General features: G+C 32.3%; 3 protein-coding genes across 4 annotated transcripts; all 3 read right to left on the bottom strand.

Annotated features, from left to right (window-relative positions):
- Nucleotides 1–1,774: 1,774 nt before the first annotated feature.
- LOC105109894 (uncharacterized) lies at nucleotides 1,775–7,369 on the bottom strand. Of its 2 annotated transcripts, none has more exons than XM_011004760.1 (10): nucleotides 6,251–7,369; nucleotides 5,533–5,619; nucleotides 5,300–5,431; nucleotides 3,926–4,057; nucleotides 3,650–3,715; nucleotides 3,441–3,551; nucleotides 2,724–2,816; nucleotides 2,558–2,588; nucleotides 2,208–2,278; nucleotides 1,775–2,115 (listed from the first exon to the last, which is right to left on the bottom strand). In XM_011004760.1, exons 1-10 carry the CDS (start codon nucleotides 7,214–7,216, stop codon nucleotides 2,038–2,040), a joined length of 1,767 nt encoding a protein of 588 aa, XP_011003062.1. In that variant the 5' UTR covers nucleotides 7,217–7,369; the 3' UTR covers nucleotides 1,775–2,037. The 2 variants fall into 2 exon arrangements, with proteins under 2 accessions (XP_011003062.1, XP_011003061.1); XM_011004759.1 differs by having other exon boundaries at nucleotides 2,558–2,591; nucleotides 6,251–7,368.
- Nucleotides 7,370–12,580: 5,211 nt separating this feature from the next.
- Nucleotides 12,581–14,027, bottom strand: LOC105109892 (probable BOI-related E3 ubiquitin-protein ligase 2). The gene is made up of 2 exons (XM_011004757.1): nucleotides 13,480–14,027; nucleotides 12,581–13,350 (listed from the first exon to the last, which is right to left on the bottom strand). Exons 1-2 carry the CDS (start codon nucleotides 13,789–13,791, stop codon nucleotides 12,850–12,852), a joined length of 813 nt encoding a protein of 270 aa, XP_011003059.1. The 5' UTR covers nucleotides 13,792–14,027; the 3' UTR covers nucleotides 12,581–12,849.
- A 5,983-nt stretch (nucleotides 14,028–20,010) lies between these two features.
- Nucleotides 20,011–23,170, bottom strand: LOC105109893 (prostaglandin E synthase 2). Its single transcript, XM_011004758.1, has 6 exons — nucleotides 22,772–23,170; nucleotides 21,548–21,682; nucleotides 21,304–21,382; nucleotides 20,973–21,067; nucleotides 20,661–20,828; nucleotides 20,011–20,545 (listed from the first exon to the last, which is right to left on the bottom strand). The coding sequence occupies exons 1-6, from the start codon at nucleotides 23,094–23,096 to the stop codon at nucleotides 20,385–20,387; spliced, it is 963 nt and encodes a 320-aa protein (XP_011003060.1). The 5' UTR covers nucleotides 23,097–23,170; the 3' UTR covers nucleotides 20,011–20,384.
- Nucleotides 23,171–23,764: the final 594 nt, after the last annotated feature.

The raw sequence follows: 23,764 nt of genomic DNA, 5'->3' as shown, positions 1-23,764 counted from the left end.
CGTTTTTAAGCTCCGCTGCCGAGGCAAGGTGTGCCAGGGGAACATTAATATATGTGCTGACGGCTCTCTCTCTCTCTCTCTCGCTCTCGGTAGTCGATAACCACATAGAATTGATATTAATGCTTATTTATTCGTTGGAAGGATATTAAAGTTAATTTATTTGGTGGAAAATATTTTTTTAATATAATTTTTTTAAAAAGTAAATTAGTATTTTATATTTGATAGTGTTATAAAAATATAAAAATAAATTAAAAAGTAATTTATTAATATTTTTTTAAATTTATTAAAACAATAAAAAATAAATCTTATAAATTAAAAGGTTGAGTAGTAAAGAAATTGAAAAAAATCTAATTTCATAAATTATCTCAAATAAAATAAATAATAATATAATAGAGATCAAATCTAACTGATGAAAAAATTAAAAGACATGAAGTTTAAATTATAATAATTATAATTTTATAAATTATTTCATATAAAACAAGTAATAATCAAAAGAATAGGGATCAAATTTGATAGATAAAAAATTTTAATTAAAAAAATAAAATAAAAGCAAATAACAATTATAAAAATAAAAACTAATGCTAATATAAAAATTAAATTGAATCAAATTCTAAGTGGTGATAATATTGAAAAAAAAATAAAAAAAAATATAATAATCAAAAGTTTGAAAATTAAATTTATTATAATTAACAAATAAAATGATATTTCAAAACTTCTAAAAAGTATTTTCCACCCAAAATATAAAAAAAAGTTTCCTTTCCAGTTAAATTTTTTTAACCAAAAAATATTTTATGTTGATGAATTTTTTTAATAACAAACAAATATAAAAAAAATCATTTTCAAAAAATCATTTTTTTCCAAACATTAAGCTTGGTTTTGGTCGACTAGATTCATCCAGGATTTAGCTTTTTAAGAATAAAATGAAGGTTGATTTGACATAATTTAATTTTTATAAAAATTAAAATGATATTATAGGCTACTTGGTCTAATTCACCTGGCTATTGGGCAGGGTCATGGCCCGGTTTAATAATATTGCCTAATAGCATAGGAGTTGGCTCAGTGACCATCATCCTTGTATCCTGAGGCGTTTGGTTAATTCACAGGATTAGTGGATCTGCAGTCACCTTGTTGCGATTAAAATTGCCGGGAACAACAAATGAGATGCTGAATCACTCAGAAGAATAATGTAACAGCCCAACTTGACAACAAGACAATGAAGCGAGGACGAGGTCGATTCGATTCGATTTAGAGCAAACTAGCCTGGGACTTTTCTTCCATCGAAGAATTTATAATCGCACCGACCTCTAAGGAATCTAAGAAAAAGCAACCGCCATACATAAGTTATTGTGACATAGTAACCATTTAGGTAGGTAGTGATCAAATAATAAGAACTTGAAATCAAGGGATTTGTTCCCTCTGTGATCTCACGTTCAAGTTTTTAGTTGCTAGTTGCTCATTTGATGACCACTAGATCTCAGGTTCAAGTCCTTGGTTGCTCATGTAATAATCACTGGAGGCTTACATGATCGTTAACTTCAGAACCCGTGAAATTAATCATGGTGTACGCAAGCTGGCCCGGATACCCATGTTAATTAAAAAAAAAAATTTATTGTGACATAGCATTGGGTGGGGCTCCTTGCCAGCCTACAACTTTTTCCATCTTCAGGCCATGACCAACCCTCGTACCAAAATTGGCTCACGTCCGTAGAGCACCCGAGCCTTGGGGGTGTGAGGTTCACAACTCAGGAACCCAGTTTGCTTAATTTCGATGAACTTTAAAGTCACAAATAATCCATTATTTTATTGCAATCATGAACAGTCAGGTTACAAACTCGTAGAAAATCAGAGGCAAAATATTACCACGACACAGACAATCAAGTAAAACGAAGAAATAATAGAGCTATGTACAAAGTTTGACAATTCAATTTTACAGCAGAGACCTAAACCAGGGTAAACAAGCACTTCACCCCAGAGGAGGGCCCTAGACAAGCTAGCACCATCCTCGAGAAATAGGCGCCTCAGAAAACGCTGCAGGAATCAGTGAGCACTGACGAGAAATGGGTGCTGACATACTCCACACTCGATGGTTTCAGAACCTGAGCTGGGAACCTGGACCTGAATGAATAGCGCAAACAAGATAAATAAAAATCCAAGTAACGTACAAATTGAAATCCAAAGCCCTATCAAGGAAGAAAAGGATTTCAAACCTGCAAATGGACAGTGCAAGTTGGACAGGCAACTTCTCTCGTCCGCCGCCCAGATACATCGGACTTGGACCCTGGAAATTCATACCATGAATATGAGAACCCTGTGTTATAGCTCCTGGATTAAATTTGAAAATGGCATATGCTAGGACTTTAGCACAGAACCCCCAGATGAATCAAATAGCTGATGAGGGCAACATGTCTAAAAATCGTTGAATATTTGAACCATTGGTTATGGTTAGAACTTTTTATTCAGTCATTAAGTTCAGACAACTACAAGTAAAAAGTTTGAATTTGCCTCTCCTATCATTTTATGTAGAAAAAGAAATATAAATTCAAAGTAAGAAGATTACCTGATGACGACTTGCGATTTTTCTCCATCTCCTCCTGTCAGAAGATCAATGTCAATATAAAATCACAATCACAAAAGTGCAAGTCAAATATCAAGTGAACCAGGGAACAAAGAATGAGACCCTGTCGATGAAAATATCAAGACTGCTTAAGTTCGATATTCTTTACCTGAAGCTTCCTGGCAAGATCCTCATGGCTATGAAATGCTGCCGGTTTGCTAGCTGCTTCTTTGGCATTACTTAGCCTCTGAGTCACTTCTGCCTGAAGGATAGCAAGACTTTATGAGTTGTTCTTTCAGAAAGCGAGTGAGACCACAGTGATTTATGCATATCATAATATTTGTGTAGAAAGAGTGTGACGACTGTGATATGCACATATTATATGTTTCTATAGCTGCCTGACTATACATAATCAAGGAGAATCATATCCACATCTCCCAAACCACAAAAAACCTCTTATACTTTCTATAATTTAAAAACACAACCCAACAAGCTTTCTTAAGAAAAAATAATCAGTGTGACAAGATCTAAGGAAGCTCATGACCCATCATTGTGGTGCCTTTGTATATGAACATATTAGCTCACAAACACGCACACATAATAGGTTGACTAAATGTTTCTGTCCTTAATACACCACAAAGTTCCTTCACAAAGGGCAGACAGCAGCAGATACTTGTTGAAAAGCAAATGAACTATAATAAACTGCAATGACATCCACAAAGGTAATTTATTTTGAGAATTCCCAGCACCTGACTAGCATGCAAGTAACCCATTAAAAGATGAGAGAAAGCAAGGAGAGGGGGGGTGTCTATATCACTAACAGAAGATAAGAGATGAATGTCTGGGTTTGTGAAATAGTAACAAATAAGTAGCGGATAAATCTTACCATGCAGCGGTCACAAACTCTAACCGGCTGAGCATTCTCATCAGCAGTAAGAGCAATTCTTCCTTGGGTGCACTTGTCACAGAAAATGTCTCCACAGTTTCTGCAGTGATGCTGGGATTGAGAAAAAGGAGAAGCATTAAATTTACATGAAATCTGAAAGCATAAATAAATAGCAAATATAGTTAATCAATCATTGGAAACAAATTTACCCGACGAACAAAAGCCCCAAAATCCATCCTGCATGATGTACACTTTGAAACAGCTTCATCAGGGACCTGAGAATGAACAATATTATAAGAACAGTGCAAGCTCAACCATCCAACCCCTCTTTAGTTTTTCCAGAAAGAAAAAAAAACTATATATATATATATATATAGAGAGAGAGAGAGCACCCAAGCTTGTAAACTTGAAAATGATGGCTACATTGTGTGATTCCATTTAAATCAATAAACAAAATAAAATCTCTACTAGAGCCATAGTTTTACCCAATGTTCTTTCTCCTCACTGCCTGGCTTTATCAAGTTCATCAAATCACCAAACCCTTTCTTCTTCTCTGTAGGCTGCTCAGTCGTCTTTGATGTATCAGAAGGCCTTATTCCTCCACCCATTTCCTTGAGCTGCATTGAAAAAGCAAAATTATAGTTCGTTAATATACATCAACAACTAAAGCAGCAAACACGCAGAGTAAAGCTGCATTCATTTAAACTTTTGATAAAATGGAAAGAGTTGGTAAGCCGCACAAACATCAACGGAAAAAAGTTATCCCTGCACAAAAATACCTCTACAACCCCCCCTCAAAAAAAAAAATCCTCCTCTCTCTCTCTCTCAGAAAAAGCACTGAGCCAGACCCCAGAATGCTGCCAATTTCCTCAGATCATCCATTAAATCAATACTGCCACCAGACTAACTATACAAATCTCAAATAACAGAACCCCCAACGCATCACATAACAAAATTGCACAATTGACAAATGTTGCCCTAAATCATCACCCTCCTCAATCTGGTTCCATCTTGTAACCAGAAAAGCAAACTCCAAATCTAAACTCTTAAGCATTCTACAAGTTATCTCCAAAAGGAGGAAACAGGACCCATATCTATATATAAAAATTGGAGAAGCCATATTCTGACACCCATTGACAATGATCAGAAACATTTTCACAAGCCAGTTGATGCCCCAGGCACCAGGGGACAGCCATTGCACATGCTTATGACTGTTGAGCCTACAGGAGCTACACTGAGCTATTTTTTCCTCTGCAGCCCCAAAATGGATATCCATGGTTACACATAGATCCTTAGCTGGCTGTGTGTGTGCTCTCTATATACACATCACATGAGTAGTATACGGTGTGGGATATTACACCAGTGAATCATTCACATGCTACATGTGGCCACGTCAATAGGAAAATGAGATGCAATATACCTTTACTGCACAGCTTTCAAGTCTGTAGCCAGTGTCAACATTTCCATTCAACAATGATAGAAAAATCTGGCAGGAGTTAAGTTTTCAAACACTAACAAGTGTTTGTAATGCTTACAAGCTCTATCTACCAGGTTTAACATTATCAATTTCATCAAAGCTTAACCTACATTCATCTCATAAATAAAGGAACTGGTTTGGATTTTTTATTCTAGGTCTTCTTCCTATAGATATTATGATTTCTTCATCCATGCCTCTTGTTGGATTCTGTTTGAAACAAATCTACAACCAGAATTCAGCGATTAATGCAATTAGAAGAGCAATAGAAACAATGCAATGCAGAATGACGCAAGACATAAATAAATGCTTAAGCTTCTATACAAGGAAATGTAACTAAAATATGATTAGAATACAAGAAAAATGTTTCTTATGGCCACAAAACCTGTACAGTTGCAGCAGTCACAGTGTCAAGAAGGGTGTTGGTGGTGTAACTATTTGATTGCAGTCTAATACGTCTTGGCTCAAAATCCACAGAAGTCTTGGACCAAAATGCAAAGGTAGATGAATCCATTTTCTACAAAAGCGGGAAAGTGTACAATCAGTATTAGTTATACATTAACAATGATAGTGATGCTCAAGAAGAAAGTGAGGAGTGGATGAAATAAGTTAACTCACGTCACATCTTGTGATGTTCTCAAGGGGATATATTCTCAAAGTCCGGCTGGTGTTTGGATCAAGCATACGAATTCCGTCCAAACCAATCTGAATAAATTCAAATAAAATCATGAGCCCAAAGCACAGCACATAAATAAACCCAGAGAACAGTGGGAAAAAAGAGAGTAGAAATATAACAACAAAGCAGCCAAACACTAATCATCTATAAGCAACAGTGACCTTCAAAAATTCATTGGGACTCGAGTACACATAATAAATCCTAGTTTAAAATGAATATAACTTAGAATCAAACATGCACAAAACTTGGTTAGCTTCAGTAAAGCTAGAATCTCAAGGAAAGTTCCATTTTGATTCCTTAACAGTTATAGAAGACTTTGCAATGACAATGTCGATAACCTAACAGAAGCATGCAAAATCATTCAATGGAGCAGTAAGAGGAGGAATTCCAAACAACTCCCCACACTCCTTAACTGGGCTTCTTTAGCAGTTAGCCATGTTTGTCAATTTAAATGTTCAACCTGAAACGATACGAAACGCAACAGTTGAACAGAACATGACAGAATTTTAACTTTAACAAGCATGCAAAACAGTCCCTAGACGTTGATCATTTCAACACGAACCCGCTCTATCATCAAATTCATGATAGCAATCACTCTACAAATCATTAAAACCATAATAAATAATTGCCACCAATTAAGTAGCAAACTCATATAGGTACCTCGCAAAGCACATCCATAGTACCCTGTCCCCCACTTTCAGCCAAAATCTTAACTCTAAACTTCTGGACACCACTCTTAACATCCTCCTGCGTCTCCACCTTCGGCACTGCCCTCACAATCTTCCCCGAGCCTGAACCAGAACTGGACCGCACCGAATTATCCTTTCCAGACGGAAAACTAATTGATCTTCCATAATCATCGAACCCAGCCCAGGTCGATGAATTTGGCGCTGTCCCTCGTGCTCCGTAAGGCTCAACCTTACCACCTTCATATGCATAAACACCATCTCCATATCCATCATCACGACCGCCACCAATATCGTACCTGCTCTCCGGTTCCTTTCCATGTAGATCAGACCCAGTATCGCTCGTGCTCCGATTATAACCTTCCAAATACCCGAAATTCTGATCAAATTTTATCGGATTCTCATATGGCGTATCGTATACGGGCGGCACTGACGATCCTACAGGGTTATAAGGAGCAGTGTACATCGAGGTGTATGGAGTATTAGTTGCTCCGGTAGGTTTCGGTGCTACTGCAGAGTTAGGAGGCGGTGGTTGAGGAGCGTAATTGAGAGACGCTTGATGTTGATCAAACGATGGTAAATAAGATTGCTGAGTTGTTGGAGGTTGGTAGGAGCCATGAGAATCATACGGTGGAAAATATGGCGGTTGTTGTGGTGGAGGTGGCTGTGGGGGATTGAAGGATGATTGTGGATTATTAGGGTTCGATGATGTAGGTGTTGTAGGTGTGTATGTAGGAGCTGTAGGTGGAGGGACAGGATCGGGGTTTTGAGAATAAGGAGGGTAATTTTGAGGATAAATGGAGTGATCGGAGGGGGTGTAACCGGAGGAGAAAGGTGGTGCGGATGCGTAAGGGGTTTGGTAATGTTCAATAGGAGGGTTAGGGTTAGGGTTTTGGAGGTGTGGATATTGATAGTAAGAACTGTAATCTCCGTGTTGCATCTTTAGATTTGATAGGCTTTTTGTCACCAAGCTGGGAATTGGAGGGGAATTTGGGTTCTCTTCGGCGAGACGAAGATGAAGATCGAAGTTAACAGAGAGGAGGGGTGAGGGTGGGGGGGCATGAATAATTTAGTGGGAAGTGTTGGGTGTTATTTCAGACACGGAAACTGTGTGCCTAAGGCTTGATCGGTGGCCACGATGCTTCCAGAAAGAAATTATACGGCAGACTGGTGTTTTAAAATATTTTTAATAAGATTTTTTTTTTCAACACCACCACCAACCTAAAAAAAAAAATATATATATATATATATATATATATATATCAATTGTATTTATAAAAAATATGTGAGTCCAATTTTTTTAATTAGATTTATTAAGTTATTTAAGTTATTAAAAACTTAACTCAATCAATAAACTTTACTAAATTAATATTTTCAATTAAAAATTTAATTTATATCAAGATTTATATTTTCCAAGTTAATATAAAGTTAGATTTACAGTTATGACAAGGGTTTCAATTACAATTAACTAATGTCTGAAAAAATATATTAAAAAATAAAAAGATATTTTAGTTTGACAAAAAAAATAAGATATAAGATGAATCATCTTATATTTTATCTTTTTCTCTCAAACCAAGTTCATATCATAACATATAAATAGTTTTTAATTTTTATTGAGACTAACACTCATTAAAAAAAGTTATGAATGAAATTAAATATACAGTAGTTATTATTGATAAAAGTCTTTGGTTATTGTTGAAAAATTAATATACTTCTAATGTTAAATTAGGATCAACTAGGATAAAAACAAAGCATTGGATCGAATCTCTTATTTAGTGTCGAGGTAACAGATATCGACTCGTAGGAAAGGTAGAAGAATGAAACCTATTATAGGACATACAATGCATTATAGACTTGCGATCATCATGCTTCAACTGGGTTATTCTATTCCAACTCTTAGAAATAAAAAAACTTAAATCAAAATACTTAAATAACATGGCGATATATTTATACAAAACTTCTATATCGAGCACACGCAATGGAGTCATGAACAGTCAAGTGAAATCCAATACACGAAATAATTTGATCTATGGGCAGCATCGTTGTGGTAAAGGTCGTAATGCTAGAGGAATCATTACCGCAAGGCATAGAAAGAGAGGTCATAAACGTTTATACTATAAAATTGATTTTTGATGAAATGAAAAATATATATATTGTAGAATTGTAACCATAAAATACAACACTAATTGAAACGTATGCATTTGTCTCATATATTATAAGGACGGTGAAAAAAGATATATTTTCCATCCTAGAGGGCCTATAATTATAGATGTCATTATTTCTGGTATAGAAATTCCTATAAAAATGGGAAATGCCCTACCTTTGAGTGCGGTTTGAACTATTGATTTACATAATTAGAGGTAACCAATTAGATTTACGACAAAACCTAAAAATCAATCACTAATCAAATCTGGGTATCTCTACAGGACAGGCCTTAACAAAAAACTGAAGAGTAGCGGCAACAAGTGATTTAGTCTGGAGGGGCAACTCCGGGATAAATTTTCAATGTACTCTGAGAACCTGCTGTTGATCTAGGTCCTGTAAATACTCGAAAAACATCCTATATTCATAGATCTGCGTCTGCCTTCATACAATTAAATACAAAATTATTTATTTTTAAAATAAGAATTAAAGTCATAGATCTTTTAGCTCTTTATCGTCGTGAAGGAAAAATCAGATTATTTAGGGGCATTAATACCCCATAGTAAAATATAAAATAAATTTTAGATTTGAAATGAATTTTTATAATAAAAAAATACAAAATTAATATATTTATTTATTTATTTATTTTATTAATCTCAAAACAATAACTCGATATTATTTTAGAGTTTGTTTTTATTTGATAAAATATATATAAACACATACACATAGAGTATGGTGGTGTAAGATGTTTATTCAAGTGTATTTTTTTTTAAAAAATATATATAATATTTTTATTATATTAAAATTATTTAAAAAACAATAATTTAGTATTTTTTAAAAATATATACAACCTTAAAAAATATATAAAAGCAAAAGGGACGGACATCCATGCTGGGTTGAAATGATCAGGGCATTCTTGACAGCCGCGTGCACCCTATTGGGTTGAGTGCGATACCGGTAACTTGAAATCTTGTGGTCCTGTTTTCAACGGGTGGCAATAGAACCATGTTAACTGGAGCCCACGCGCCTTCGAGGAGACCTCCTTATCTTTTATGAAAAAAGATAATTTTTAAATCCTCACCCTACTCTCGATTCAAACAAACACTCTTTATATTGGGTTTTTTTAACTACTAAGAAAAATCAATAATTTAAAATGAAAGAAAAATATAAGAAAAAAATATAAAAAATAGATTATAAATTCCAACAATCGTTATGATTCCCAGTAGCCATTCCACACATGGTGTTAGAATTAAAATATTGTTCTGATCTGGCAATTCTTTATTTTTCATTTTATTTATTTAAAATTTAAAAATTTCATTCTCAGTGTTCAAATGACATTTGAATTTTTCATTACAAAAATTATTACTTCAATTAATTCCTTTATTTATGAAAAAAAACCTTTGTTTATTTTAAGAATGTAATTTTGTTATCTCAACGCGATCTCTTGTTCATTTCGCTCATAAATCTTGGATGTTTCCATGCAAGTTCTTAAAGAATATAATTTTTTATATAATATTTATTATACTGAGATTTCTTTGAATTTTTTATATAATATTTTTTATGCAATACATAGAAATTCCATCGAACTCTAACTTAAATATAATTTCCACGTGGGAACCTCGTCAAGTTGTATTAACAAACGTTATTTATATTCTAAATAATATACAACATGTTTCCTAGAATGCACAGAAATATAATAACATGTTTGTCGTTGATTAAATAATATATTAGTTTTGATTAATTTTAGATGACTCGCCCTCGTATCTCCATCCTACCCTCTACCATCAACTATCAATTGTATGGTCACACCATTTTGTAATTTACCAGGTTTCTGGCCCATTGAGGGCCCACATATCACAGAACAAGTTCCAAGCAAGGGAAGCTAGTTGGGCTGGCAACAGCACCAACCTAAAAGCTGGGCCATGATAGGAATACGTGACCAATGCCCAACATGGTTCGCCACCCGCATGACACATCGGTAAAGCCAGCGAGGCCCGCACCAACCGAGCCAGATTTGGCCATCTGACTTCCTCGATCAAGGGACAATCTCCAGTCCTCTGATCCTCGACAAGGCCTGGTGGGACCCACAATTACGAGCGCAAAACTCTCCAAACCACCTCTTTTTTTACGCAAGTCTGTGTGTAGTTGTACGACAGACTTTAAGATACGAAAATATCAAAAAAGAGACTCCAGGGTACAATAACGTTCACCCAAATAAGTACGAAAATATCAAAAAAGAGACTCCAGGGATAAAGTTCACCCAAATAAGTTTTTTTTAAGAATTTTTGTTTTATTTTTAATAAGTATAAATAAATAGTTTGTAGATAAAAAAAATTGTTTTCTAACTGATTTTTGTTAATATTAAACTAATATTTATAAGTGGAATAATACAATTTAAAATCAATGTACATGTATAATTTAAATGCACATTTTTTCAATGTTCTTGTAGAATTTCAAGACACATTTTTAAATTAATATATCTATAAAATTCAGAATGCAACTCATAATTAATTAATTTTGATAATAAAAAAAATATTTATTCTACGTTAGGCAAAATGCTCAAGTATAGGTGTTATTGTATTTGCACATAAATTTTGTTTTTCCCTTTAAATTTTCCTTCAGCATCTAAATTCATTAATTTTATGTCATTTATTTTACAAAGTATAGCAAAAACTTTTATCATTTTAATACAAGATAAAATTCTCTTTGTTTATCAACCTAGTACACATGCTATTTTATAAAACACGTCTTGATATCTTGTATATGCCAAACATTGTTCTTTGCCTTTTATTGTTGTTGTATCGCAATGCCACAGCATTTTAAATGGATGTTTTAATTTTTGATACATGGTGTGTTTTATTTATTTTTTAATCAATCAAAAAAATTTTATTTTATTTTTTTACATTAACATGTAAAACAATAAAAATACCAACTTAATACTTTTTTAAACAAAAAAACTTTTAAAAAAAACTTTTAAAAAATACAAGTTTTACCAAACAATCTTTATTGCTATTAAACTCAATTATACTCGAGTTTATTAGCCTTTTCTAATTTGAAAAATTAATTTAAATTTTATTTTATTTAACCTTGTAATCTGGCATATCATTTTATAATCCAACAAATAATATCAAAAATACTATAAAAAAATATAAATCTTCTAATGATAATGTTTTATTTACTTTTAAACAACACAAATGATCCACTTTTATCATCAATAAAAATATTTGTTTTAAATCTATCCTTTGATAATATTAGAGCTATTATTTTTGGAGTTTTAATGTGTTTTTTGAGTTTTATTGTTTCTTTATTTTTTTTATTTTTAATTTATATAATAAATATTTGAGTATTGTGATAATAATTACTCTTCAAAATATTTTTTAATTAGAAATAGATTGAATTATATTTTAACAAAATTTATTTTTAATATAAACATATCAATAAAAAAAACATAAAAAATATCAATCCAAATAAAGAAAAACAATTCTTCAAAAATATTTTTAAAATATAAAAATAAATGTAAGTATCAAACTATATTACTCTACCAAATAAAAATCGAACACCAAAAACTTCTCTCAAAATATGTTAAATAACCTTTCTTTTTCTACGATGGGAGAAATCATGCTGCTGCTTCCCTGGTAGTAGACAGAAGAACACTGTAGGACCCCCACGATCCAGATAAAAACCAACATCAAAGTCCGCATCTGCAGTTTTGAGCCATCTCTTTTCTTTCACACAGAGGGCTATGCCACGCGTAGCTTCTGTTGTTTCGCAGGTATGCCCAATAAGTCTTCCCTTTGGTTTCTCAAGTAGAGGACAGCTAGATTTTTCTGTGGTTAAATTTCGGTACTGAGACAAGGCGTGTGCAGATCAGAGCAGTCATTTCTGGTTAGGTAGCCAGTTTCTTACTTAGCTAGCTAGCTAGCTTTAATGGATAATTTTATTGGAATAAGCAAAAGGAAGAAAAAAACGTATACATATGTGGCGGTGACAGTTCAATTCTTGTGTCTTGATGTGTGTCAAACATGGCTTTCAAAATCTTTCTGTCAGTTAAAGTAGAGTACATTGTTACTGCTGCGGAGCTGGCATTGCTTCCGAGTAAAAATAACCAAACAAATAAATCTAAATAAACATAGAAAGTTTTTCCTTTCTGCTCAAAGCCAAATCAGGCAAAATGATAATTAATCTATAAAGGATTAAAGCAGGGATCCTTTGCCATGCCTCGTACCAGATATCATCATATTTGATTCACTTATATACGGGTCTTAGCAGTACAAAATAAAAAATCTGTAAACAAAGACCGCGAGAAGCCAAAAACATCATGTGGTATGAACAGCATGTCATGTTGGACTCTGAAGGTATGAACAGCATGTGATGTTCCCAAGGATTTTACCCTTTGGTTATTCCGTTCTGCATTACCTTGTGCCTTCCTTGCTAGACCCAAAAAACCTCCATGCTTGCTTCCTTTACTGATTTACAGACAGGACAAGAGCCAAGAAAAGCGTCGCAGGACTTGCACGAGCAGAGGTGCCTGCAAGGGAGAAAGATAATGCACGAGCTCCTGGAATTGCACCCTTTGCAAACCATCCTTTTTTGGCTTTCTTGATCCTGTTCTCTATCACATGTGCCACAACAAAAGGACCCTGCATCTTGGACTTCATTGCTGGCCATGACCAGTCTTCCTCTGATCTGTTCAAGCGACTTGCTTAAATCAACGACCATTGCTTCCTTTTCTCTTGCTGCTCTCTGACATCGTTCACTCTCCAGCTCTACTTTTCTCAGGCAGACCTCAAGCTCCATGGTTTTCTTTGTTGCTTGTGCCAAGTCCTCTTCTTTTTGCCTTATCAAAGAGGTGACCTTTGATTCTACACTCTTAAGTGTGATTCCAAGCTGTTGCTTCCTTTGCTGTTGCAAAATAGTTCTTAATCTCCCAGCCTGCATTTGATTAAGAAAATTAACGTTAGTTTTTAGAATTTAACCTTGATTTTAATAAAATCACACAGAAAAGAAACCAAAACCAGAACTTGGAAAAGAACAAACAACGAAGCCCAGTTACATTCTTACCTGAAATTGAAGCATGCAATCAACTTCTCGCCTTTGCATGTCAAGCTGGACGTCCAAATATTGAGAAAGAGACATGGAGAGAGAACTATCACGAGTCGTAGAAGAAGAAGCAGCAGCGCCGATATTACAATCAAACCCAAAGTTTTGAGAGCTATGATGTTCAAGAAAGAGACTATGCTGTTGATTCTCTTGAAAAACAACACCAAGACCAGGCTCAAGCCCTGAAACTGGATTATTAAACAAGCAATCCTGTATGCCACACATAGGCAAAAGGCCCAGTCTTTCTGGATACAACTGTGCTTGAACAGCCATGACAATTACTAGTGGAAGAAATTGAGAGAGGAAACATCAAACACCAAAAACGTCCCCTTCAATTCACAGCTTTCATGACCAAGCTATTAATAAATAACAATACCATGAAATCACAACGGATACGCAATGAGGGTAGGTTAAAACTAGAGGGTTCTTGCTTGCTGTTATATCAGAAGAGATGCATGATCTTTCACCTCTCTCTAAAGGCACGCTCTCTTTATGGCATAACCTTTGCCTTCTTTGTTGCTTTGTTTTCCCCCCCTCTGATTTAACTGAAAGAGACCATAAAGCGAGGAATCCGTGGATTGTTTATGTATATACGGAGAGAGAGGGAGAGAGAGAGACTCGAAAACTGACCAAATCTAATTAAATTTGATTATAATTAATTAATGAGCTTTATGGATATTATTTGTTTGTGATGGTGTAATTAAGGAACTAAAAATGGAAAACCAAAGAATTAATTGAAATAAGTGCCCATTCGGGAATCATTGATTTAGCTAATATCATACTCTCTTATATGTTATTTTCATAAATTATAATTTGCAGTCTTCAAAAACTATATCCAGCTAAAAATTATCCTTACAGCTAAAAACCACAGCCACAATATAGCCCATCACTTTCCCAAATTTAAGCTGTAACCTAAATAATTGCAAACCACAAATTTAATTTAGTATTTTATACGTTGTTGTCAATTGTTTTTTTTAATATTTATGTTTAAAAATAAATCAAAACAATTTTTTATTTTATTTTTTAAAAAATATTTTTAATATTAATATATAAAAAATATTTTTTTTTAAATCAAATTTATGCTGAACGATTCTTAAAACCTTGCAACTTTCCCGGGGAGGAGGGGGGCTTTGGGATGATTAAAAAATTAGTTTTTAGGGTAGGGATGGAGATAAATGGCTTGCAAAAAAAAACCAAAAAACATTAATAAGAAAGAGGTGGGGGCGGCGCTATGCAACAACGTACACATGCAGGTTTTTTGATTCGGACCGGGAGTCGCTGAAGTATCGGGCCAGAGCGGAGAGAAGAAGAGGTGGTGTTGACAGTTGAGCGAGAAATTCACTCCAATAAGGCGTCAAAGAGTCAGACTTTACGTTACTAGCTATTTGGCATCTGTTTCATCGTCAAGAATCTTTTCCCATATAAAAAAATAATATATGCAATTTTTTTGACACATATTTATACATAAAAAATAAATGTAAATTAAAAAGTTTATGTATAAAATAATTAAATAAATAAATAATTATATATATTGATAAATAAATATATATATCAATGATTTTAAAAATAAAATTAAAAAATATATATAAATAAAGATATTTAAAATTTAAAGGCCGAACTTTTAATTAATTGTGTTTACTAAATTTATTTATTAAAATAATTTTTTTATCAAATCAAATGATGAATACACATATTAAATTTATTAAATAAAAATAAAAATAAAAATATTTTATGCAATTCCGCATTCATCAAAAATATTATTTTCAAAAATAAAATTCTTATATACAAAAAAAAATTATAAATGAATCAAAATAATATTTTAAAAAATTAAATATTCACAACAACATTAAAAAGAACAATCTATATCTAAAAAAATTACATAAATAAAAAAATTATAGATAAGTGATGTTGATTAAAATATAAATTTAAAGATTGTTTTAAAAAAGATATATATAAAAAGATATCAATAAAAAATAATATTAGAAAAAACTAATAGTCATGTTATTGTGGCCTAACTTAATAAATTTATAATCTAGACCATGAATTCAAGTAAATTTAATATTTAAAAAAAAAATATATTCATTTTTTTATATAAAAAAAGATGACGCCTAAACTTATGAACCAATAAAACAAAGACTAGTGTGAATATCAAAATTTATATTCATTAGTGGCCTAGCGCCTAGGCCACTAAAACGAAGACTCCATGAACACTAATGTGAGCTTATTTTTAAAAAAATGTTTTAAAAGGCTTTTTGAAAAATAAAATAAGCAATAAAAAAAAGGCTTTTTAAAAGATATATATAAAAAGATATCAATAAAAAAACAATATTAGAAAAAACTAATAGTCATGTTATTGTGGCTTAACTTAATAAATTTATAATCTAGACCATGAACTCAAGTAAATTTAATATTTTTAAAAAATTTATATTCATTTTTTTATATAAAAAAAGATGACGCCCAAACTTATGAACCAATAGCCTAGCGCCTAGGCCATTAAAACGAAGACTCCATGAACACGAGTGTGAGCTTATTTTTTTTAAAATGTTTTTAAAAAAAAATTGAAAAATAAAATAAACAAGTGGCATATCGCTCGTCAGAGCATATGATATGTTGTTTATAAATCTAGAATCTAGCCACCACAATGGTAACTAGAAAATCAAGAAACTAGTCATTTGTTCAAAAAACCTAATTTTCAAGTTATTTTATTTAAATAAATAAACACCGCGCTGCTACTCTTGCAACATTTATTAAACAATTTCATCAACTATAAATACCTAAAAAATAATCCAAAAACCTAAAATGAAACAAATTTAGTTTGTTTTTCTCGGTTTAAATATAGTTTTTCACACAATATCGAAACTCTTAACAACCATTATAAAACCTCTCTTGTATAATGGAATTAATGGATACCAATAAAAATCATTTTGGTGTTAAAAAATGTAGTGGATGATGATTTTCTTTTCCATTGCAAAAATCTGACGTCCCCTCCTTTCTCGGTTAAATGATCGAAAAATAACACTAATGAACTTATATATATTTCAAAACAATAATAATTAAGGAGACCTGAATTGTATATATTGCATTATTTTTAAAGAATAGGGATCTAAATGTATTTTTCATGTAATTTTTAGCACGCCACCAATACTTGACATCATTTTCATTTCGTCACTCTTTTTTCAATTCCATGTTGACTAGTAATTCAAATGCAATTAACCTTTAGATAGTATTGAACTGCATAGCATAAACCTTTGAGTACCAAAATGAATTGTTAAAAAATACATAGTATATCCATAAATATTTTATGAGTATATAAATAATATCAACTCAATAATGAAACCTCACACCTTTTAAGTTTTGACCTAGTAAGGAGGAATAAAAAATTGAAGAAATTGTTAGTTTGGTTATTGAGAAGTGTTGAAGAGTAGCCTTTTTTTTTTTTTTTTTTCCTGAACTCTTAATTATCTTACATTCATTTCACTTCTCTAGCATGAACGCGATCATTAACTTATAACATATCTGTATTTTAATAGTATATATATGAAAGGTATGTTTGAGAATGAGGTGAAGCGTGTTTAAAAATAAAATAATGCTAATTTAAGGTTTTCTGAAGGCGGAACTCAATTGAGCATGTTTCACACCTCATCAAAAGCTTAAATACATGCTTTTTGGTTTTTTTTTTTAGAATTTCACCAAAAAAGCTCAACTCATCACACTCCTAACACACTCAAAGAAGCAAATCACTTTCAAACGATAAATTTTTCAAAACAGGGTTACTACATGTGTGACTTGTGAAGGGTTTCAATACAAGTTTCTGAATTAAGTGTCACCTAATAGCATATAAACCCTCGAGTTCCAACATTTGCTTCTTGAAATTTTTATAGAATAAGAGTTAGTATATTTTTTTGCATACCATAATTTTTTACTTTGTAAAAAAAAAAATGCTTTTTGCTCGTAAAAATTATTAAAATAATTTTTAATGATGTTCAAGTGCTAATATAAAAAATAAAAATAAAATATTATTTTAATATATTTTTAATTAAAAAATACTTTTAAAAAATACAATACATCATGCTGCCAAATGATTCTCCATGCTAGCTTACATGTCTATCTAGATCATTACCTTTTCCAGTAATCTTATAAATACATTTTCTAGCATCAGGCACTACATTAAATATTTTCCGAGCCCGTCAATTAATTAACCATGAACATGTTTTAATTAATATTCATGTATTACACATACCTAACCCTTTTATACGAATAAAATGAATAATAATAAAAATTAAGAGTTGTGATTTAAAATTCTCTTAATTTATTTGAGCGTACACTGTAACCGAACATTTTATTATAAAATCTTCTTGTAAATGGATAACATACAGATCTTAATGATTATAAATAAAAAGGAGTTAATTATAAAAAAAAATAAAAGGACTTTTTTAATTTGTTAATGTGCATTAATTATGCAAGTAAATAAAACACGCTCCTTTTTAGGATAAAAATAAAAACATGCTTAGTCGTGCATTGTGCATCAATAATGTAAAGATCACGTAAATCAATGATTCCAAATTCAACATGTAGTTGGATCGATAAATGTTCTAATGTTTCAAATTCTTATACATAACGCGTGATTGAATATCTATAAAAATAAATTTTATAATCTTTGTAAACTGTTTAATGAATTTGTTTTAATGCCCTTTACCAATAGAATAAGATAATTTATTTTTTTTCCAGAGATTTAAATATAAAGATTGTAGTAGAGTAGGCCTAAACATGTTTCATGTGTTTCTGTATAGCAACGAAAAAATAAAATCAGGAACTATTATAGTTATAAGATTTAATCTGACTCTATAATTTATATAAGTGACTTACTAATCTAAGATTTGGTTCGCCTATGATTATGAAAAAAAAAATTATTTTTTTTTAAAACAAAATCATAGTAATTTTTTTTAAATTATTGACCAATAATGATTTAAAAATTCAAGAAATTCATTAGGTGTCTCTGCATTGTGATGTATAATATTTTTTATATTAAAATTATCTTGTCTTGTATTTATTTTTTATATCCGTACATCTAAATTATTAAAATATATTAAAAAATATAAATTTTATATTTTTAAAATATTAAATATATTTTTAAAACACCTCCAAATAAACCATGGCCATCACCAATGACATGATAGCAGGTAATATAACTCCGTGAGATGTGCAAGATTGGAGCTACGCGCATGAGTTGTCCGTTACAATAACTCTCGAGGAGAATAATAGCTGTGATGATGCCACTATGATAACGAACAGTTAATTTCCAGGATTCTTTGTTTCTCGGTTTTCTTACTGAGAATCAATTCTGGCCAGCTCCCTCCCTTGATTATTACTGCGTCGACAAGGTAATTATGAGAGAGCGTTCAGATAACACAGGCAGCTCAAGGCTCCGTAAATTTTTGTAAAGAGCCAGATGGCAGGTTTTAACCGATGAATAGAATGGTGTGTTGGGCCATTGGCTCACCCTTTTACACGCAAAGGCAAAAGCTTTTTCTTTGATTACAGTTGCCTGCCTAAACGGCGGTGTTTAGCTGTGAAAGCACTCAGTGATGTCGAACTGGAAAGTTGCCAGACCAAGGTGAAAAGCTGGAGTGTACGGGTTTTCCAGAGTATCGTTAAGGGCTTAACAGAAACACCGGCCCAACTGGCAGTCAGAAATAGCGTGAGTAAATTAATTAAATTACCCAAAATATCTGCATGAAAGTGATCTGAGATAAATTAAATCATTTTTTTAATAAACTGTTTAAGCTGATGATTCTTTGAAAATATATTTTCAAAAAAATTATTAAAATAATATATTTTTATTTTTTTTAAAATTATTTTTTTACATCATCATTTTGATTTTTTTTAAAATTATTTTTTTACATCATTATTTTGAAATTATATAAAAATATAAAAAAATTATTTTTTAAAAAAAATTTTAAAATAAAAAACAAATAAAATCTAACCAAGAACCCGAATCCATAATCTGATAGATAGCTTAAAAAAACTCTCCTGTCTTATCACCATGAGCTTTTAGTCCTCTCCTCTGGAACAAAAGTACTATAAAACAAAGGAGATAAATTTTAATATTAAAATTAAATTTATAACAATTAAAAAAATCAATCACCTATAAATAAAAAAAATTAAAATAAATTTCTTTGAAATTCAAAATTGCTTTTTTTGCAAAGAGAGTTTAACTTGTGCTTTTAAAAAATTTATATTTTAATTTTTATTAAAATTTAATATAATTTATACATTTTAAATCGTTTTGATCTGTTAATATTAAAAATAATTTTTAAAAAATAAAAAAATATTTTTAGCATGTATTTTAACATGAAAAATTATTTAAAAAACAACCACTGCTATACTAACAATTACACTTTTTATATTTTCATCTCTTAAAAAACTAAAAATACAATTAAATGCTAATTTAAGCTTAAAAAAGTTTAATTGTAGAAGAAAAATTCAAGGACAAAATTACAATCAACAATGATATATATATAAGAGTAAATAGTGCATCTTCAATAGTAAAAACCTTACAAGGCTTAGTTTTTTTGAATGAAACAAAGTAGTTCCTTCATGATAGTACATGCCTCTTGCTTAGTTAAAAGTACCAAAAAGAAAGGCAGGCTTGATGGATGAATGTTAAGGGAACTTCCACGACGATGATCATCGAGAATGGCAAATTTATTTTCCCATATCCATAACATAATGACACGGCCCAAGATCTGCAATTTTTTTAACTAGCAGTAAAACCAATTCTTTGTGTATTATTTTATCTCATTTAACTTCTAACTGCGCCCCTAAGGTCGAACATCATTCATTCAATGAATAAAATCGACCATCTGCTATGCCTTAATTCTACTAGGCTCGCCGACTGCATTTTCCATTCGAGAGTACCACTCACCGATACGGGTATGCTCCACCATATCTTTACCAGACTTCAAGTATCGGATGGGCCTTAGGACACCAAAAACAGCGAGATCAGCTAGGTTAGGTTTTAAGCCACCTGTTAAGAAGAAATACAACAGACCAATCAATGGTTCTCACCAGAGAAAAATCTCACACTGTAACAAATTTGAATGCCGACCAAGATCACCATTAATGAAAAAAGAAACACTGACCAAGATATTGGCGACCTTTCAAAGCATCCACCCATGTCTCTGCAGCACCATACAAGGCTGCACGTTCATCAGTAATGTTATGTCTCTTCTTCAGCTTCTTTGACACAAAGTACATTGCTGTAGCACCAGCATACTTGGCTACCAACCTCTCCGTGAAGCTGAAATTGCCTGAATTTGTTGAAAGCATCATAAGAGAGAAGCAGTTAGCTAAACTAAGGATTCATAACAAATTTTGTAAAAACTAGACAAAATGAAACATTATCGAGATGGATCAAAGTGAAGAATTATAATGAGATTAGCCTGCTATCCTACCATGGTTAGTGATATAGTCAAATGATTCAAGAGCTTCAGAAACTGATCGATATATGTTTGGCGACAAAACATGCACCAAGTGATTGTCCACCCACCTGCATCACAAATTTTTGCAATATCAGTTTCCAGAGATTATTTGCCAAAGCAAATCATGGCAACAAGCAAAAACATGTAATAATACTAGAATGTTTGAAAATATGGCAACAAGCAATTTGTACAGACAAGATACCATAGCACTGAGAAAATAACTTGTACATATAGTGTATTCTCATTTATGTATATTTTTAGCCAGTAATTGCCTAAAAAGTTAATGTAGGAAATGCAACCATACCCGCGCCATTGCCTTTCTTCATCACTGTCTGTGACAGAATTGTCTGGATGTATCCTTTGAAACAATTTATCAACTATATCTGTAAGCGTATAAATAAAACATATAAGTTTACAGGTATAGTACAAATAAATATGGCACAAATTTGGTGCTTGTTGACATGCACCACACAAAGACCGAGCAGTTTAACCACAGACATTCTAGGAAAAAAAAGAATAAGGTAATTGGCAAGGAAATGCCCAGTGACCTGAAGAATCAACCATCTGTTCTCCATCAATTTTCAGTATAGGCACCTTTTTGTAATCAGACCACTTGATCTCCTTTTTACTGATGGGGTTGACTTCCACAACTTTGTATGGTATATTGTAGTAATCCAAAAACGCTGAGAGAAGAAAAGGCCAAAGACACAATTTTCTTAAAGCAAACAAAGTTAAGAAACTATGTACACAGTGTAGATAATAATTATGGAGACAGAACTTAACAGTTCTGCCTAAACCCTTAAACCAACTCTATTACCTGCGTCAGCACAGAAAATAACTACTCTATAAACCTTTTGAACTTGCATTCATCTTACTCAATAAGCTACTAATCATGGCAAAAAAAGAGTCTGAAGTATACTCAATTACTTCCACAGGAGTTCAGCTATATGCAGTCGTTTCATAGAAATCCATGGTCTGTAAGAAGGAAAAATACTTCAGCCCTACAAAAGCCTTTTAGTACATCTATTGCAAAATAAACCAATAAGCTTCAACGTGTGTGTTTAACATCGCATTAGCTTTTACATTTGTGGTTTGAAAAAATAGATTTAAGAAAGAGTTTTTTCTTTAGGACCATGCAAAACTATGGTTTGTATGAAAAAATAGATTTAAGAAAGAGTTTTTTCATTGGGACCATGCAAAACTATGGTTTGTAATCAACCAACACTTTCAAAAAATTATGGGTGGGGTAAAATGCAATTTCAACCTCAACGCACCACAATAACAAACACACCTGTAACAGTACTCAGTTCTACCACATTAAGGGCTGTCCAAATAGTGGTTGATCAAAATTCAATTTTTTTCTTAAAATTATTATTTTTTATGTTTTCGGAACGTTTAAATGTGCCATGAAACACACCCCCTACAAATTTCAACCTCAATGCACCACAATAACAAACACACCTATCTGAAAATTTGGCTGAATAGAACTGGAAATTGGCTAGTGTGTCCAATCGTTTATCATCATTAATTCCCATCAATGAATCAGACCTAATTTTTAGTGAAAAACCTGGAAAAATCAGAACTGAAGAGGAAAATGAAAAGAACTAAAATTTTCAACACGTTCATGTTCTAGAGAATTTTCCCATTTTCTTAATGTATGCTAAAAGCTCAAAACTTTAATTCATTTTGCTAGGAAAACGAAACAAGGCAGACGATTTCCCAAATTCTCCAATTGCAAAACAAATTATAGAACATAGCAAAAAATAGAGTACCTTTAACCTTGTTGCAGAAAGGGCAAGCTTCGTACTGGTAAAGAACGACGTCCTTCGGCATCAACTTCTCCACCGGCGGCGCTTCCTTAGCTTGCGCCTCTTGGGCCAAAGACGAAGCCGCAACGGAGAAAAACATAGTCCCGGTAACACCGCGTGCGACGGAGGGATTTGATATCCTAAAACTTTCAGCGATTCTTGACGCGAAACACTGAGAACTTGAAGCTGCGTATGTGCTTGTCATTGCTGCTCCTTGAACCAGCCGCTGACGAGAGGCCGCGCCGGAAAAGGCTCGGCTCAGGGTGGCTAGTTGGTTAACTTTTCTCATCGTGGTAAATACGACGTGGCTTCTCTCGCTCTCTAAAGGCTCGTAAATGATTAGGTCTTTGGGTTTAAGCAGGGTTTTGGACTTTTGGTGAGGGGTTTAATTTTAATAATTAATTTGTTTTTTACTATTTTTTGTGGTTTAATTTCATACACGACTCATAATTTACTTCCACAAAACAAAACAACTCAAGAAAAAAAAAAAAAGGAAACGTTTTTCCAAGTAATTATAATTTAGTCCCTCCAAGTCATCATAAATAAATAATCAATCCCTTCTGATATTAGCAATAATTGCACGGACCCTTGAAGTTTGACCAATATCGGCCATGCTTAAATTTTCTTTTATTCAGAAAATGACTTTTTTTTTAATAATAAAACTTTACCACGTCACCTATTTCTCCTCGAGCTCTATCTTTGTTTTTTGCAGGAAAAAATAATTAAAATGTACGGCATAAAGATATAATTTAAGAAGCAAGGAAGTTAATTAATTAGTTTCATCAAATTAAAAATATGTTTGGTACGGGGAAAGGGCTAACAATTGTGAAGATAAGCACGCATCTACTAGTTAAAAGCACAATCTCATGCCATGAACATGATAAGTCAATTGAGTGGTTATCTCTTTATGTGCATTCATCAAGATGCTTCCCTGTCCTTTACCATTGCAATTATCAT

This window comes from Populus euphratica, unplaced genomic scaffold (assembly GCF_000495115.2).
Source record: "Populus euphratica unplaced genomic scaffold, PopEup_1.0 scaffold236.1, whole genome shotgun sequence".
In the NCBI taxonomy this organism is placed as follows: Eukaryota; Viridiplantae; Streptophyta; class Magnoliopsida; order Malpighiales; family Salicaceae; genus Populus; species Populus euphratica.
Note: the sequence above shows the minus strand (reverse complement) of the source record. Positions and strands in the feature narration are given on the sequence as shown.

What these genes read in the sequence shown, in the direction of transcription:
- LOC105109894 (XM_011004759.1), bottom strand. Translation starts at nt 7,216, where the DNA reads ATGCAACACGGAGATTACAGTTCTTACTATCAATATCCACACCTCCAA. An exon ending in CTATGGATGTGCTTTGCGAG is followed by an intron (nt 5,620 to 6,250) that starts GTACCTATATGA and finishes GAATTTATTCAG; the next exon opens with ATTGGTTTGGACGGAATTCG. An exon ending in CTTGCACTGTCCATTTGCAG is followed by an intron (nt 2,116 to 2,207) that starts GTTTGAAATCCT and finishes CTATTCATTCAG; the next exon opens with GTCCAGGTTCCCAGCTCAGG.
- LOC105109892 (XM_011004757.1), bottom strand. Translation starts at nt 13,791, where the DNA reads ATGGCTGTTCAAGCACAGTTGTATCCAGAAAGACTGGGCCTTTTGCCT. An exon ending in ATTGCATGCTTCAATTTCAG is followed by an intron (nt 13,351 to 13,479) that starts GTAAGAATGTAA and finishes AATCAAATGCAG; the next exon opens with GCTGGGAGATTAAGAACTAT.
- LOC105109893 (XM_011004758.1), bottom strand. Translation starts at nt 23,096, where the DNA reads ATGAGAAAAGTTAACCAACTAGCCACCCTGAGCCGAGCCTTTTCCGGC. An exon ending in GAAGAAAGGCAATGGCGCGG is followed by an intron (nt 21,068 to 21,303) that starts GTATGGTTGCAT and finishes TTTGTGATGCAG; the next exon opens with GTGGGTGGACAATCACTTGG. An exon ending in TGACTATATCACTAACCATG is followed by an intron (nt 20,829 to 20,972) that starts GTAGGATAGCAG and finishes CAACAAATTCAG; the next exon opens with GCAATTTCAGCTTCACGGAG.